The sequence below is a fragment of the Somniosus microcephalus genome, chromosome 4, assembly GCF_052327205.1.
Source record: "Somniosus microcephalus isolate GS21.2 chromosome 4, FLI_Smic_1.0, whole genome shotgun sequence".
Taxonomy (NCBI): domain Eukaryota; kingdom Metazoa; phylum Chordata; class Chondrichthyes; order Squaliformes; family Somniosidae; genus Somniosus; species Somniosus microcephalus.
In genome coordinates this window covers 197792243-197810936 of record NC_140990.1, presented here as the reverse complement: position 1 = coordinate 197810936, position 18694 = coordinate 197792243, and the positions used below count along the sequence as shown (strand labels likewise).

General features: G+C 44.7%; 1 protein-coding gene across 1 annotated transcript in view; it reads left to right on the top strand.

The window, feature by feature from the left end:
• The window catches only part of LOC147120121 (dynein regulatory complex subunit 11-like), a 368896-nt gene extending 353772 nt beyond the window's left edge, over positions 1 to 15124 (top strand). Inside the window, exons 16-19 of the mRNA XM_085985675.1 lie at positions 5448 to 5534; positions 7173 to 7350; positions 10192 to 10430; positions 14565 to 15124. Coding sequence (XP_085841801.1) covers positions 5448 to 5534; positions 7173 to 7350; positions 10192 to 10430; positions 14565 to 14711 — 651 coding nt within the window. The 3' untranslated portion in view covers positions 14712 to 15124. The remainder of the gene's footprint in view (positions 1 to 5447; positions 5535 to 7172; positions 7351 to 10191; positions 10431 to 14564) is intronic.
• Positions 15125 to 18694: the final 3570 nt, after the last annotated feature.

Below are 18694 nucleotides of genomic sequence, written 5' to 3'. Positions count from 1 at the left end.
GGCACCATAATGGCTGATGTGGGCAATGGAAGATGTCACACTGATGGAGATGGTTCTCCACTGGGGCTGTTAGCCTACAAATTCTTCTTGATGATATTAGTGGACACTCAACATGTTTGAATGACATTCTTCTACTTCAACACAGGCATCAATCAATGTATTTGAAACAAAGCATTAATGCTGTTGTTAGCAGAGTAGAGGGAATTTTGCTCCCTTAGCTGCTTGTGCTGTACCTGACTTAGTGACGCCTGATGAGGATAGCTAACTCTTGCTAGGGTGCGGTTTAATGAGTGCCAGTACCTTGTTCAAATAATCCGAGTTCTCGAAACAAGAAAGAAATTCACTTCCCAGTGCTAACATTCTTCACCATGGTTAGCCCAAAATTCACCAACACTTTTTATTTCAAGTGCTACACCATGTGGGGGAAAGTCAGTGTAAAATAGCTACTGCTTTAAGTAGGTATATAGATTTGCTTGACTAGCAGATAAATGAACATTTGGGCTTTCGTATTCCCTTCATCGACCACTGCTGGATTACTAAACAACCACTTCACAAGTTATGGCAAGAGAGCAGGCATGTTGGTCTCTGTTGACATTCAGGCCTGCGACTGCAGTTATATGCAGTAGCTATACTGTAGATATGCACAGTAAAAACAACATTGCACATAGGCATCAAACACTAGGAGAGGAGGGTTTTCTGGACAAGCTGGGTTGTGTTGGTCCTTGTCACTGATATGTGATGTTTCCAGGTCAGTGAACATTCTAATGACCTTTCCTGTGGTGTGTTCCTTTGTGCAAGCAGTAGGATTCAACCCAAGTAATAAATCCTCAGTTGAGCTGGCTTATGCAAACCAACTGTGTGACTTTGATCTAACCGTTTCAGAGGTTGACACTGATTATGGGTGTCACTGTGGATTAGTAAATCATCACTGTGAAATATATATTTTCTAGTTTTGGGTATAATATATAATTCTAAAATAATGAGGCAGGGATATGACAGAGTTACATAGAGAGTAGGGGTTACTTGGGGGGGGGGGGTGGAGGCATTACAGGCTGGAATTTAATTGAGGAATCTGGATGAAAAATTAGTTTAATATATAGAATAATTGACAAAAAGAGTGAGTTACAGGTTAGAATCAAATGATTTTGTATAGAAAATATATTATTATCTATAAGTAAGCAGCAAGCTAGAATCTAATGGGGGGATGGGGGGACTCACATGGCATTGTTAACTGTGAGAGCAAAACACGATGTTAGATTCAGAATCACAGGTGGAGCTTTTTAAATAACTTGCTTTAGTTTTATGTAAGGGATTTGGGTTAAAGTGCCAACCTGCAGCATGAAGTAAGTATCGCAAAAACAGAATAATAAATTACAAATTCACTGGGTTCAGGAAATGATATAATCAATATTGCAGCAGTCAACTGAACCACAAGGTTTTTTTTATTGTTTTCAACTCTTCCTAGTTATCTTTACCCTTGAGTAATACCACATCACATAGCTGGAAGAAGATTATGGCAAGTTCCCCCCACTCTTCCTTCATTGCAAAGGGATGTCATCATTCACTGTCATATTTGTATTACACAGGCTGCTGTAGGCAAAGGCTCCAGCTTCAGATCTTGTGTGAATTAGGAGAGGTTGGAAAAGTTAGGACTGTTCTCCTTGGAACAGACAAGGTTAAGAGGTGACCTAATAGAGGTTTTCAAGATGATGAGAGGTTTTGATAGAGTAGAGAGAGAAAAATTATTCCCTCTGGCAAGTGGGTCAATAACCTGAGGTCATAGATTTAAAATCATTGGAAAAAGATCTAGAGGAGAGATGAGTGTTTTTTAAACTCAGAGAGTTGTCGGGATCTGGAACGCTCTACCTGAAAAGGTGGTGGAAGCTGATTCCATCAATAATTTTAAAAGGGAGTTGGACAGGGACTTGAGCATGAGGAAGTGACAGGGTTACGGACAAAAAGCGGGGATGTGGGACTGAGCACAACTGCTCTTTCAAAGAGCCAGCACAAGTATGAGAGGCTGAATGGCATCGTTCTGTGGTGTAAGTTTCTATGATTCTATAATTTTATGAAATAAAATATCAGCTTTTATTACTTTAATATAAATTTTTCAAAATGCTTTTGTTACCTGCAGGCAATATCGGATTTCAAGTGAAAGGGCTTTTCATTCACATGGGTGTAAATTCACATTCTAGTGCTCAGTGTCAAAGAGAACTTTAGTTTTATAACAATAGGGCCTAGAAATTCACTATGGCCCCGCCAGCTGGCTAGCGCCCAAAAGTTAGCGCTGGGCGGGAAGCCTATAGCAATCGTCAGATATTCATTGTTAGCGCCCCAATTCGGAACCGGGCGCTATACCAGGGTGTGCCCGCCTCCGCTTGGGGCGCTGACACTGAATATCAGCGCTCTTGGCGCCGCTGCGCCAGCCGCTGCGGAGCGGCAGTCTGCGGTACTGCAGGCCTCCTCCTTCTCTTAAGGGGGAGCTGCCTGCAACGGGGAGATCGCCACTGGATAGTGCCGGCAAATGAGCCCGGCACCACGGAGAAGTGCCGGGCTCGCGGAAAGCAGCCGGCAATGCCGCGGGGAGGGGGGTGGAGGAGGCCAGGGAAGGAGGTGCGGGCAGGCGGCCGCCGAAAAAGCGACCGGCCGCACCTTCCGCTTTAAAGCGCCCCACTAAGGCAGCAGGACGGCCCCATTTTCTGGTCGCTGTTTGCGGCCACTTCGGAGGAGGCGGCCGCAACTAAATATGGGGATCGGGCCGGTTTCGGGGCGGAACCGGGGCACTGCGCACACTGATGACGTAATCGGTGCCGGCGCAGCGCTAACGGCTACCGCCGCCAATACCGCTGCGCTGAATATCTGCGCAAACTCATTTCTGGCGCAAAATCACTCTTTAGGCGTTAACTGGGCGCAAAGCTGGCAGCGCCTTAATGAATTTCTAGGCCTAGATATTTACAGCGAGGTCCAGTAACAGTCACAGTCTGTGCTCAGTTAGCTGATCCCAGCAGGGCAGTTGTGGGATGCAACGATTGTCCTCAGTACCCTTGGGCTAAGGATGAGAAAGGTTCGGTTTGCCACATTTTGCTCAGTGCAAAACCAGTCAGAGTGGAGCATTTAAGAATGGTGTGTCTGTACAAAGATCTGATCCTGCATGCACACAACTGGTCAGATCATCCATGTGTGAAGGCAAAACTAGTCTTCCTGTGAACTATACCCCAGCAGCCACCTGTGGAACTATACCCCAGCAGGCACCTGTGGAACTATACCCCAGCAGGTACCTGTGAATTATACCCCAGCAGGTACCTGTGTAACTATATCCCAGCAGGTACCTGTGGGACTATATCCCAGCAGGCACCTGTGAACTATACCCCAGCAGATACCTGTGCAACCATACCCCAGCAGGTACCTGTGAGCTGTACCCCAGTGGGTACCTGTGAACTATACCCCAGCAGGTACCTGTGGAACAAGATCCCAGCAGGTATCTGTGAACTATACCCCAGCAGGTACCTGTGAACTATACCCCAGCAGGTACCTGTGGAACAAGATCCCAGCAGGTACCTGTGAACTATACCTCAGCAGGTACCTGTGGAACTATACCCCAGCAGACACCTGTGAACTATACCCCAGCAGGTACCTGTGGAACAAGATCCCAGCAGGTACCTGTGAACTATACCCCAGCAGGTACCTGTGGAACTATACCCCAGCAGACACCTGTGAACCATACCCCAGCATGAGTCACATATTTAAGGACAGAAGAAAATTGTTGTATGCAAGATTCCCTTTGTTCACAATTTATTCTAGATAAATACATTTACAATTTTCCTACACATAGTACACAAGAGGGAATCTCCTTTGGAGTGCAAGCTAATCCAGTGTCAGCCTTTGCTCAGTTGGTAGCACCCTCGCTTCTGACTCAGAAGGTTGTGGGTTCATAGTCCCACTCCAGAGACTTGAGCACAAAAATTCTAGGCTGATGCTCCAGTGCAGTATTGAGGGTATGCTGCACTGTCGGAGGTGCTGCCTTCTGGATGAAACGATAATCCGAGGTCCTGTTTGCTCTCTCAGGTGGACGTAAAAGATCCCTTGGCACTATTTCGAAGACGAGCAGGGGAGTTTCCCCTGGTGTCCTGGCCAATATTTATCCCTCAATTGAAATCGCTAAAACAGATTATCTGGTTGTTATCACATTGCTGTTTGTGGGAGCTTGGCTGCTGCATTTCCTACATTATAACAGTTGACGACACTTCAAAATTACTTCATTGACTGTAAAGCGCTTTGGGGATTCCGGTGGTCGTGAAAGGCAAGTCTTTCTTTTAATCCAGAATTCAGCAGGTTACAGTACACCCTGCTGGTGTTGATTGGTAATGCAAAAAGTACATTAAACAAAGGATGTTTCACGTGCCTGATGGCTTATGTCATGTTTGTAGCTGATTATTACATTTGACATGTCATTTTTGTTAATGTGAGGGAGAATAGACAAATTTTTTAAATGGCAGCAAAATAGTTAGATTATTGAAAAAAAAGGCTCTGAAAATCCACTCCTGACCTCTGCCGCTGATCCTGCCAAAGTTCGCAGGGTATGGGGAGGTCACATGATTTGTATAGCTTCAGTGGGCTAGGCATATATTTGCGACAAGCCGGTCACCGAAGACCAGTTGAGGAGTCCTGTTCTGGGAGGGAGAGCGGGTGCTCAGTAACTCCACCGGAGGAAACATTTAAGTGCCCCACGGCTCCCCCTTACAAAGTAAGCCGCCTTAAAGCTATAAAAAAATTAATTCATCTGCAGAGCCCAGGCCACACTCCTACCCTGAATGCCGAGGTGGGGCCCACAACCACCAGTTGGTCAGCTGGTACACCTGGTCTCACCAAGCATACCAGTGCCAACCAGATGCCAGCTCCCTAAGAAGGCTCCACTGCACAAGACCATTCTGGAAACCTAGGCACTAAGTCAGGATCTGGTGTAACTGGGTCCCAGTCTAGTTTCCAGCATTTCGGTTGGACACGTACCAAAGTTACAGAGGGATTCCTCCAGAACGGCTGTAGATTTTTGGCCCCACTGTTGTTTTCCTTTTTAAATTTCCCCCATCCTTTAAGATTCGTGAAGCCACACAGTGCTGCTCAAGCAGGTGACTTGTTCTCATCTCTTCTCTGACTGTGGCAGTCACCTGACTGATAGAACATTTGTGTCAGCAGCCTGGAGTCCTTCTCTCTTCCTGTGGGCAATACCTGACCACTATAATGTGTGTCAGCAGCCTGGGGTTCCTCTCGTTCCCTTGTCATCTGTGCATTGTGTTGATAAAGGTATCCCGCTGTTCAGTTTTTCTGGTTAAATAAGATGCCACCCAAGTGACTTGTCGTGTGCACTCTCCCTTTACACCCAATGTTTTTGCCTCATATATGCACGTTTGTATTAATCCTAACCCTGCTCGTGTTGTGATTTTACTCAGGTTGCCCGCCTGTTGCAGCCTTCCGTTGTGTGGATTGACAATGCAGAGAAAACCTTCTACAAGAAGGTTCCAAAGACGGAGAAGGGGGTATGCAGAAAGTTTTTTAGTTAAGCGATATTGAGGCTGTTAGCTGGTAATAAAATGGTTGTATCAGCAGGTTATGATATTTAAAAGACCTAAAAGTATCTTTAACAACATCATAAAAATAAATAAGCTGGCACAGTCTGCCCCTCTCAGTATACTGTAAGTTCTTACACAATGGCAAAACCTTCCTCTACCATCATTTCCAAACTGAACTCGGCAACTGCTGCACATCCCTGCAGAATAAAACATTGCTTTGTCTCAATCTTTAAAAAGAATAATTTAAAGAAGAAAGTAAGTGCACCTATTTTATGGGGGGGGGAGAAAACATGCTCGTTAGAATTTTTTTTTGTAAAAACGCCAATATTGTGAACCACAAGGAGACCCTCGAGTTTAATCATCTCTCCTTGCTAAACCACTCTGGCACTGTTACTGACGGTGACCATCGCGACGCATCTCTATAAGTGATTCTGTAGGACTAGCAGGGGGTCCCGACTTCAAACTGGTTTGAGGTCTGCAGGATCCCAGGAAATCACTCCACATCCCCTACAAAAGTTTGCCAGAGTCCGCCGTGGAACAGCACTCAGATTAGTCTGATGCTGCAGCCCTCATTGTTTCTAGGATACAATCTAGGACATTGTTTCTAGGAGCTGTTCTGGGACACAGAGATGCTGCCTGTCAGTCACATGACCAGAATAGTGGAGCCGGGGGTGGGGGGTGATATAGCTTAAGGGTCCCTCTGCAAGTAAGTAAACTAACATTTTTACACATATGTCAATAGAGTTTATTTCATTCTATAACATTTGGGGGGGTATTTTGAACATAAAAGTCTCTCTCTCGATGTACCTCTCTAGAGGGGTAGTGAGGATTAGGCAGGTACCATTCCTTCCACATGGTTCTGGCTGCTGTATTGGCAAGTCTCTGGCCAGCCAGAAGTTTTCTCCTTGTTCAGCCTTCACTTTCTTCCATGCAAGTTCCGCTGTAAGAGTAGTCCAACTTCTACACCTCAGAAGAACTTCCTCTGATTCTCCCCACCCACCCCCAACCTAATTTCCAGGCTCACCAAGCACAGTACAGCAACCTTTGTCCTGCCAGCAATGTTCTAATGAGCTGGCCCCACAATTTCTGGTAGGGTCAGTATCAGGGCCATAGAGCGGATGGAAGTCTTTCCTGGCCACTTCAGTAGAGGATTGTGCTACTCAGAATTTCGGGGCCCGGGTTATGAAGGTCAGTAGAACATGACTGGCTTTCTTTCTTTACAGGCTTGCTCAGTTGCGATTTCTTGCTGTTTAATGAACATAGGTTATGAACTAATCAAATGCAGTGTGACAGCTTTTGCATTTGTGATCCTTTCAAGTGAAACACTCCTGAAGTACGATAGACTTACTGAATGCAAGACTATTTTTATATGTATAGATCGATAGCACAGTATCTATCCAGTTTTCCCCACCGCTCCAGTATAGCATTCTAAAACGCCTCTATGCAAGAGAAATAATCCATAAAATCAGACTTTATTTCCTTTTGAAACAAGATGGTACACGTTTTATCATTTTTCAAAAAGATTGTGAAAAATTCAGTTGTTCAGAGTTGGCCTGCTTTTCTATGCCTGTGGCATCAAATTTTTCCTTATCTCATCTTGTACAGATGGAACCAAAGCGTTTAAAGAAATCTTTCCCCAATATACTCAAATCCATTAAAGCAGAAGATCGTGTTCTCATTGTGGGCACAACACAACGACCCTTCGATGCAGAATTGAAGTCTTTCTGTCGAAGTTTCCAGAAAATTGTGCTCATTCCTAGACCAGACTATACCTCTCGATTTGGTGAGTATGGAGTAACAGATGGACCCTCCTAGAGAGGAGATGTTTCTGGGTCTATCCAGTTGGACTGGATCACCTGGGTGCAGCGAATATCGGAAAATCCGGCGAGTCAGAGGTCATATCTGTGAAGAAACCTGACGATTTTCCTCCATTTAAATGAATGGAAGGAATTTCGGACGGGTCCCTTTATAGGCGTGTGACCTAGGCCGCCTGATTCTCCAATATTCATTGTGTCCAGGTGATCCGGTGCACCTGTACACAGGCCCAGGAAAATCTCTCCTTATATCTGAAACAACAATGAGGCTAATGTTGTGCAGGGTATCTATACATGCTCACATTTACTGTGGGAGATGGAACTGCTAAATCAAATCTATGTAAATTGTAGTTATCAAACACATCAGTGTGAGGGATTCCTGTTAGGAACACAGGCTGCATGCTGGAAGGAGCCCAACAGTGTGAATGAGTTGGACTAATATTAGTAGAGGTTATATTAGTGACAGGTATGGCTGGGTGCAGTTACTGAGCCTAACATTGAAGCAGCTGGAATAGCATCAGTGGAGAAACAGTCAGTAACTGGTGCACACTCATGAAGGGTCTACACCCAAAACATTAGCCCGTCTTTTGTTATTCACAGGTGATGCTGTATTTCCAGCATTTTCTATTTTTATTTCAATAACTCGGCACTGGCTAGGAAGAGCTGAGTTCCCAATAGTGTTGCCATTTCTCTTTGTTCCCGTGAATTCTCCTTTGCACTAAGATTCAGTAACTCCTCTGAGCGAGTACTCTTGTCATTAACACTCACTTCGACATCAATGCCCTTGGGTAAGGGGGAGAGAGGGCAACAAGTGAAAGTGAGAGGGTGCATGAGATTGGGCTAGTGCTGCAAGTGGACTAAAGTCCTCAGACATTCCTCTGTCTTTTACTCAGCACCACCCTAAATGGCCTCCCGATTAAAATCAGGAGTTCACCATATCAAATGCTGAGAGGGGGAGTGGAGATGGCGGCAGTTCTTGAATTCTGCCATTCTATGCTTACGTTGCATCTCTAGGTCCATTTAGTGAATGTTCACTTCCTAACTCCAGTTTTTAAACTAAATAGGTTCATGCTTTGAAAAATCAAGTGTGTCTGTCTGTGTGTGGGTGTGTGTCTGTGTGTGTGTGTCTGTGTGTGTGTGTATGTCTGTGTGTGTGTGTCTGTGTGTGTGTGTGTCTGTCTGTGTGTGTGTCTGTCTGTGTGTGTCAGTGTGTGTGTGTGTGTGTCTGTGTGTGTGTGTATGTCTGTGTGTGTGTGTCTGTGTGTGTGTGTGTCTGTCTGTGTGTCTGTCTGTGTGTGTGTGTCAGTGTGTGTGTCTGTGTGTGTGTCTGTGTGTGTGTGTCTGTGTCTATGTGTGTGTGTGTCTGTGTGTGGGTGTGTCTGTGTGTGTGTGTCTGTGTGTGTGTCTGTGTGTGAGTGTGTCTGTGTGTGCGTGTGTGTGTCTGTGTGTGTGTGTATGTGTGTCTGTGTCTGTCTGTGTGTGAGTGTCTGTGTGTGTGTGTCTGTGTGTATGTGTGTGTGAGAGTGTGTATCTGTGTGTGTCTGTGTGTGTGTCTGTGTATGTGTCTGTGTGTCTGTGTGTGTCGATGTGTGTGTGTGTCTGTGTGTGTGTCTGTGAGTGTGTGTGTGTCTGTGTGTGTGTCTGAGTGTGTCTGTGTGTGTGTGTCTGTGTCTGTGTACGTGTCTGTGTGTGTGTCTGTGTGTGTGTGTGTCTGTGAGTGTGTGTGTGTCTGTGTGTGTGTCTGTGTGTCTGAGTGTGTCTGTGTGTCTGTGTGTGTGTGTCTGTGTGTGTCTGTGTGTATCTGTGTGCGTCTGTGTGTGTGTGTGTGTGTCTGTGTGTGTGTCTGTCTGTGTGTGTGTGTATGTGTGTCTGTGTGTGTGTGTGTCTGTGTGTGTGTCTGTGTGCGTGTACTTAGCCACACTTGCTAAATTCCATGATTGTTCGCTGAGTGAATTTTCACAATTTCCACCCTCCCCTACTCTCAGAATTTTAGCCTGCTCTTATTTGAACCGGAATATCACAGCACCATCTGCTATGTGCAGAATTTATTTTTAAATAGGGCTTGCATCCTGCAAAAACATCTCTCCAACTCAGACACCAGCATACTTCACCACTTGGGTAATCATTCTTTCCCTCACTGGCCTGAATCTTTAAACACCAAGGCCTGGAGTTTCCTCCGTGGGCACAAATACGCTCAAAAAATTGCAAGAAAAATGACTTTGTTTCCTGCTGGACCTGAAAATCTGGTCACAATGTTGAGAGACCCCACCCCCCGAGCAAGTGCAATTGGATGATACTCACATCTGAGAGTTGGGGCCTGGCCAATTTTGTGGGCGGAGATTCGTTTGGATAGAGGGTTTGGTGGACAGACATAAAAGATTTGGGTGTATTGTAGTTACGCACGTAACTCATGTACGCCCAAAATTTTGCAATTTCTTTAAACCACATAATTTGATTGCGCCCGATTACATGCACTGGAAGCTCAAGGCCCAAATGTCCGTCTGGTGTACACAAAATAAAAATATCTTGGGTGCTGATGATTTTTATAGTATATTGCTGCAACCCAGAAATTACTGGTATATCGGCAGATGGACACTTAAGCATGTTTGTACGACCTTCCTTTATCTCCTATTTTAACAAAGACCAGTTAACACATCTGGTAAAGTAGCAGACAATGGAATATTGTGCAAACAGGTTAAACATTCATCTATCAATATCACCAACAGTAAATTCCAGGCTACCACTAATGCTTTACAATGTTACTTACTGCAATAGTAAACTAATTAGAACCCTCATGTTTCATGTGACAGTGTTATGGCAGAGCATAATCCAGCAAAATGGTGGAATCCTGACTGGTTCATTAGACCTGAGTTCCCTAGCTAAGGTCACCGACGGCTATACCCAGGGACACCTTAGCCAAGCCGCAAAGCATGTCCTAACTGAGCAACGCATAAAGCAGCTGCACACGAAACCTCTAACTGCAGTTGAGTTTATTACTCCTCTGACCAAGCAAGATCCTGTATACCAAGAGGAGGAGGAATCATTCAAGGTATGGAGCAACTTTATAATACAGCTGATATTCAGTTGGTGACTCAAGCAATATAAAGGGTGTGCTTGTGGTTTCGGAGAGAAGCACATTCCATAAAATTGGTAACCAGTGGCAGACATTATTTGGTGTTCCTAGGACACAGGGTGATTTTCCACACGCCAAGATCTGTCCCACCATAAGGGAGAAATTTTGAGCAGAGGCCTGGTAATTTCCCACACAGAGGAAGCAATGGAAAAATGAGTTTCCAATGCAGGCTGATCTACTCTGTGCAATTCCTCATGGCCTGTTCAAGTTTGCTGGTATTTCTATCTTTAGTATCCATGACTTTTCAAAGGAAAAGGTCAGTCAGAGTTCCAGTAATTTTTTTGTTGCAGGCACCTCCACAGAGGTGCAATTCCAGGACTATTTTGTTTATTAAGCACTTGGGGAGTCATTTCAACCTAGCGCTTTGGGCGGGAATCATGGGATCGGTTGGAACGCTGGTTTTACACCCCGCACAATATTACTCTCCTTTGACTTCAATGGAAAGTAAAATGGCTCGAGGTGTTCCACCCACATTGCACCCCTATCTATCAGTTTCCCGAATGGCATGTGAGGTTAAAATTGTCCCCAGCTGTCTGGGCAAATGGTTTTTCTATTCTTCCTACCAAAGTGAATAACCTCACATTTCCTCACATTATACTCCATCTGTCACCTTGTTGCCTACTCACTTTACCTGTCTATATTCCTTTGCAGACTGTGTCCTCCTCACAGCTCACTATCCCACCTAGCTTTGTATTGTCAACAAACTTGGATACATTACACTTGGTCCCTTCATCTAAGTCATTAATATAGATTGTAAATATCTGAGGCCCAAGCACTGATCCTAGCGGCACCCCACTAGTACAGCCCGCCAACCTGAAAATTACCCATTTATTCCTACTCTCTGTTTTCTGTCCTTTAACCATTCCTCTATGCAGGTTAATATATTACCCCCGACCCATGAGCCCTTATTTTATGTAACAACATTTCGTATGGAACCTTATCGAATGCCTTTTGAAAATCCAAATATACTACATCCACTGGTTCCCCTTTAGCTACCCTGCAAGTTACATCCTAAAAAAACACTAATAGATTTGTCAAACATGATTTCCCTTTCATAAAATCATGTTAACTCCACCTAATCATATTATGATTTTCTAAGTGCCCTGTTACCACTTCCTTAATAATGGATTCCAGCATTTTCCCGATGACTAATGTCAGGCTAACTGGCCTGTAGTTCCCTGTTTTCTTTCTCCCTCCTTTCTTGAATAGTGGTGTTACATTCCAATCCACTGGGACAGTTCCAGCGTCTAGGGAATTTTGGAAGATCACAGCTAATGCATCCACTATCTCTGCAGCCACCTCTTTTAGATCCCTAGGATGTAGGCTATCAGATCCAGGGGATTTGTCGGCTTTAAGTCCCAATAATTTCTCCAGTACTTTTTCTTTACTAATATTAATTATTTTAAGTTCCTCGCTCTCATTAGCCCCTTGGTTCCCCACTATTTCTGGTAAGTTTTTTGTGTCTTTTACTATGAAGACAGATACAAAATATTTGTTTAACGTCTCTGCCATTTCCTTATTCCCCATTGTAATTCCACCTGTCGCTGCCTCTAAGGGACCCACGTTTACTTTTGCTACTCTCTTCCTTTTTACATACTTGTAAAAGCTCTTACAATTTGTTTTTATATTGATTGCTAGTTTACTCTCATATTCTATTTTATCACTCTTCATCAATTTTTTGGTCTTCCTTTGCTGGTTTCTAAAGCTCTCCCAATCCTCAGGCTTACTATTCTTTGCAACATTATAAGCCCCTTCTTTTAATCGAATACTATCCTTAACGTCTTTAGTTAGCCATGGATAGATAATTTTTCCTGTGGAGTTTTTATTTCTCAATGGAATGTATATTTATTGAGAATTATGAAATATTGCTATGAATTGCTTATCTACTGTCACACCTTTTAATCTAATTTCCCAATCTACCTTAGCCAACTCGCCCCTCATACCTATGTAATTGGCTTTATTTATGTTTAATACTCTGGTTTTGAGTTAAGTATGTCACTCTTAAACTCAATGTGAAATCCTATCATATTATGACCACTCTTCCCTAGAGGATTCCTTGTTATGAGATTACTAATTAACCCTGTTTCTTTACACAAGAGAAGATCTAAAATAACCTCTTCCCTGGTTGGTTCCTGGACATATTGTTCTAGGAAACTGTCTTGAATGAATTCCATGAACTTGTCCTCCAAACTACTTTGCCAATTTGATTTGTCTAGTCTATATGAAGATTAACGTCCCCCACGATTATTGCATTACCCTTGTTACAAGCTCCTCTTCTTTCTTGATCAATATTCTGTCCAACAGTATAGCTACTGTTAGGGGGCCTATAAACTACTCCCACCAGTGTTTTCTGCCCCTTGTTATTTCTTATCTCCACCCATACTGATTCTACTTCCTACTCTTCCGAGCCAAGATCCTTCCTCACTAATGTCCTTATGTTATCCTTTATTATCAGGGCTACCCTTCCTTTTACATATTGTCTGTCTTTTCGAAGTGTCATGTACCCTGGAATATTTAGTTCCCAACCTTGGTCACCATGCAACCACATCTCTATAATGGCTATTAAATCAACCCCATTTATCTCTATTTGTGCCATTAAATCATCTATCTTGTTACGAATGCATTGTGCATTCAGATACAGCACCTGTAATTTTAACTTTTAACCATTTTTCCCTGATTTGACCTTAATCCCTGATGCACTATTACCGTTAAACTCTCTGTCCCGTCCTGTCATACTCTGCTTATCTTTACCCAAATCACTACACTACTCTATGGCCTTGACTTTTCTCTTTAGATTTAGATATTCCTCCCTCCCACCACCCGCCTGACCCCTCCCCCCTCCTTTTTAGTTTAAAGCCCTATCTACAACCCTAATTAATCGATTCGCCAGGACACTGGTCCCAGCACAGTTCAAGTGGAGCCCGTCCCAACGGAACAGCTCCCTCTTTCCCCAGTACTGGTGCCAGTGCCTCATGAATTGCGACCTCTGTCTCCCACGCCACTCTTTGAGCCACGCATTTAACTCTCTGATTTGTTTGTCCCTGTGCCAATTTGCTCAAGGCTCAGGTACTAATTCAGAATTTTTTACCTTTGAGGTTCTGCATTTTAATTTGGACCCTAGCTCCTCAAACGGCCTCAGCAGAACCTCATTTCTAGTTCTACCTATGTCATTGGTTCCTACGTAGACTACGACAACTGGATCCTCCCCCTCCCACTCCAAATTCTTCTCCAGCCGCGAGGAGATATCCTTAACCCCAGCAGGCAACACAGCCTACAGAACCCCCAGTCATGGCTGCAGAGAACAGTATCTATCCTCCTGACGATACCGTCCCCTACCACTACAACATTGCTTTTCACACCCCCCACTGTACGGAAGTATCAGCCTAGATTATGTGCTCAAGTCTCCAGAATGGATCTTGAACTCATGACCTCCTAACTCAGAGGCAAGAGTGTTACCACTGAGCCACAGCTAATGCCATGTATGTGTGGATACCAGCTGAGAACAAGATCAGGCTTGACTTTAATTGGATGCCCAACTAATACTCACTGCGTGAGCTCATGAGCAAAGAATAGCCACTTAAACAAGATGGGGTAGAAATTAGTCTTGTGCGGTAGCACAAAATGGGCAGTATCGCATGAGTCACCCGTTATACGCTCCGCCCAATATTCAGTTCTCAATGGGACTGAAAACATGTGGAGCATCTAATTAGCCCATGACTAACTTCTTCCTGATGACTGATGCCCATGGGACCATGCGTCATCAAGGTGTCAGCTTCTTCACGAGAAGGGATATGGAGAAAATTAGCAGCAAAAGGAGAAAATATATATCAGCAAATGACATGTTTCCGTGATCCTGTAGTTTCAACTGTGGATGCTAGCAGTCATCAGGTTACGTAATTCATTTCAGCCATTTCCTCTGATTATAAACAAACAAGTTATTGAACAAATCAGTATTGTTCCATCAGTTTGATTTTTGAACACTGAAACCAACATTATGGGTTAATATGCACAGCAGTACATCAGGTGTAAACGCTTGTCTTATTACTCCAGCATTGGTATTCCAAAACACCACTGGGCAAGAAGAGAACGAAAGCCGCAAAGGAACTAGAAAATGAAGAAGGGAAAGAGAAGGGTAAAAAAGGAAAGAAAGGAAAGAATGCGAAGGAAGGAAAGAAAAAAGGAAAAAAGAAAAAGTAACAATAATATTCTGGAGTTCCTGGGGCCAGCTGTAAATTAATATTGCATTCACTATCAGCTGCACGCATCCTGTAGTAAGGTTTGAGAAATGTGTAATTGTCTATCTATTATAATTAAGTTGATTGAAAAAAAATACAGCAATTGCTAATACACAAAGTAGTTTCTCTTCAATCAACTTAATTAGATTATTTACTACGCACGATTGTGTGATGTCACTTCCTGCAGCCACCTTCTTGCACGTATGCAATAACAACAAAAATCTCGTAATTTTCTGAAGGGCAGAAGCCACAGTGAGAATTATACTAATTGGCAGCTGTAGTAGTGAATGACTCAATCAATCTTTTAAGATGCCAAATTGATGAAGTGTACATTTTGTTAATAAAAATAAATTAAAATGTTTGTTACAAAAAAAATGTCTCACAAAATCTTTACAGATGATGCACAGTCTAGGAATTTCCAAAAAGCACATAGTATCTTGTGGTCAAAATCTATATTGACATCTTTTAAGTAAGCACATTTTATAAGAGCAACCTGCACCAAAATGAATATTCTCTCTCAAACATCGCAGATTCTTCATCAGATTGTTAGTCTGTTTTTTAGACTGTGATTATAGATACAAATAAAGGTGCTATTGACTAATGCTGGCCTGATAATACCAGTGTGGTATGGTTGCTTGGTGGTCAAATGTTTGGCACTTTTACCACTGCAACTTGCTTAATTGGAAACTGAACCCATCAATCAATTTATTCTTTTGGAGATAGATATGTCTCTGATTTAGGGTTGCAAACTCTGGTTGGACATATTCCTGGACTTTTGATCATGTGACATTTGTCCACAGTTTGCAAATGTTATTGCATTTAGCAGCCTGTCTGTTGCTGCCTAGCCTCCTGCTCACTGAGTACGTGTGGGCAGCTCTTTTGGACACCATTCCTGCTCCAGGGTTCTGGGACTGTTGTCATGGTTCACAGACTTTCGGAACACGTGCAGACTTGCGCAGATGGAATGCACAGGAGCTTCAGCCTGGCACTCTGACAGCGCCTTAGGAGGAGAAACCAATGGAGCGAGAAGTCCCCGCGTGTGCAAAACAGCCCTTTAAGCACCAGCACCTTCACTGGAAACTGAGTCAGCTGTTGATATTATATCCACACATATATCTACACCCCTCTTTAAATACATGTAATATAACAAAGCTCAAGCTCTAGCTTTTCATAGATACGACTTCTTGACGCTCAGATATATAATAGTCAATAAGTGCCAGCAGATGGTCTGGGACCTGCTCACTCCCACATCCGACTGCGAAAATCCACCTTTCATGGGGAGGGAAATGAGCTACTCAAAGTATAAACTTGCTGCTGTTGTTAAGCAGCTCGAATCCAATGTTAGCGTCTTCGAGAAAGGGGTAGGGACAGTTTGTTTTTTCTGTCTTGCTGAAATGTTTTTTAAAAACTTTTTCAGGTAATTAATTGCTGAAAGAGGAGCCACGATTTACTGCAACAGAACACAACCACTATTGTCTCCGCCTATTCCACCACCGATTGCCCAATAACACGCGGTGTTTAACAGCGGGAAGACAATATAGGTTAGAGGTCACTCAAAACGGCACCTTGATGTACGATGGCGTGAACCTACTTCTGTATTTTCACCCGGGTTACTCGCAGCAGTGCCTTGGAGATTCATCTTCTATTCCGAGAAACTCCCGGACAATCTTGGGGGGTGTGGGGGGGGGGCGGGTGGGTAATGGCAATCCTACTATGATTAGGAATAAGACTGAAGATAAGTGGGGCAAAATTCGATTAGGCCAAAATACATGTGCGGGGATCGCGATGCACGATCTGCTCGTGCCTGTTGAAAGTACTGCAGGCAGCATGCAAAATTCGTGCTGCCTGCTCATTATAATGATTGGACTGCTGAGCTCAATGCTAAATGAGCTGCTGGTTGGCTCAGTGCTGAACAGGGGGCCCAATATCCTGTGCAGTCTGCCCTCTGTTTAAAGGTTGTCTGCAGTCACAGGCTGTTCTGCACTTCTTAAAGGGGAGGTGCTCTGAATCAGAAGGACCTCATTGTTGGTGGAGCTAGCCATTGTTGGTGAAGCGAGTCATCGTTGGTGGAGGTAGAGCAATAATGTCTCAACAGGGGAGAGAGCGTGCACCTCGGTTCTCCGATGCAGTACTGGAGGCCTTGGTCCAGGGGGTGTACAGGAGGAGACATGTCCTGTACCCGCAGGGGGGCAGGAGGCCTTCCAGTCACACCATAAGAAGGCAGTGGGAGGAAATAGCGGAAGCCGTCAGTGCCACCAGTGTTGTCCCCAAGACCTGGATCCAGTGCCGGAAGAAGTTTAATGACCTCACTCGAGTGGTCAAGGTGAGTGAATGAATCTTCAAACGCCATATCCCACCAACTGCACCAATAGCCTCACACGCTCCTCAATGCACCACACCCCCATCACTCACCTACCAGCAATCTTTACCAATCACGACGCATACCTCACAATCAAAGCTTCACCTCACCTTCACACACATACCACTTCTGCAAGCCTCACACCCACATCTCACATCTTGCCCACAATGTCAGCTATTCAACCAGGACAGGCACATCACCCAAAAACATTGCACGACACTGACACACTTCCCTTTCTCTTGCAGGCCAAGGTCACTCACAATTGGAGAGAGCAGCAACAAACAGGCTGGGGGCAAGCACGTCTGCACAATCTAACTCCCATGGAGGAGACAGCACTGGAGATAATTGGAGGACCATTGATGCTGATGGTATGCTCATACCTAATCCTCCTTCTCACATCCCACTTCCCTCCTCATCCCACAATCTCTTCTCACTTACAAGCTGCTGATGGTGAAAGCATGGACATCTTGCTTTCCCCCCCCATCGCCTCACCACAAGCCGACCCTTGTGCCTTTCTCCTTTCAGATACCCAAGAACTGCCAGCAGCCCAACTGCTTCAGCAAGAAGTACAGGAGGAGCGTGATGGAGAAGAAGAGGCACTGTCACTCGATCTCACACTCCCTGTGGTGGCTTTCATTTCAGCATTGTGCTCAAGAGGACACTGTAATGTTCTGTGATAGAGCAATGGTAAGATGGGGAAGTGTTGAGCAATGGGGATCTGGGGTTTTAGTCAGGGGAACCGGAGTCTGATGACGCGCTCAAGGACAGTCCATACGGAACGGGGATTTGCAGGCTGCCTCCTCCCTCCTCCTCCTTTTCTTCCTCTTTCTTTGCCTCTTCCTCCTCCTCCTCCTGAGGTGGTCGCGGAACTCATGGTGGCAAGGGCTGCGCCTTCATCATGGCCAAGTTGTGGAGGATGCAGCAGACCACCACGAATTGGGACATCAACTCCGATGAGTACTGGAGAGCTTCTCCCGCTCTCTCAAGGCAGCGGAACCGTTGCTTCAGAATCCCGATGGTCTGCTCGATGAGGCTCCTCGTGGCAGCATAGCTGTCATTATCTGCTTGCTGGCCATGAGTGGTGGGTTTGTGGAGAGGAGTCATCAGCCAGGTGTAGAGCAGATAGCCCTTGTCTCCAAGCAGCCACCCTCGGGTTCGACGTGGTGGCAGGAAGATTGCGGGCACAGCTAACTGGCGCAGAATGAAGGCAACAGAAAATGCTGGAACCACTCAGCAGGCCAGGCAGCATCCGTGAAGAGAGAAACAGAGTTAACGTTTCTCCACGGATGCTGCCTGGCCTGCTGAGTGTTTCCAGCGTTTTCTGTTGTTATTTCAGATTTCCAGCATCCGCAGTATTTTGCTATTGCAGAATGAAGGCATCCTGACTGCTGCCAGGATATCAGGTATTCACCATCATGATGTACTGGGCGTGGTCGCACAACAACTGCACATTAAGTGAGTGGTAGCCTTTGGAGTTGTGGTACATATCAGGATTGATATGCGGCACCCATAAAACCAGGTGTGTGCAGTCGATGGCGCCCTGCACCACGGGGAAGCCCGGTATCCTGGTAAAGCCACGTGTGCTC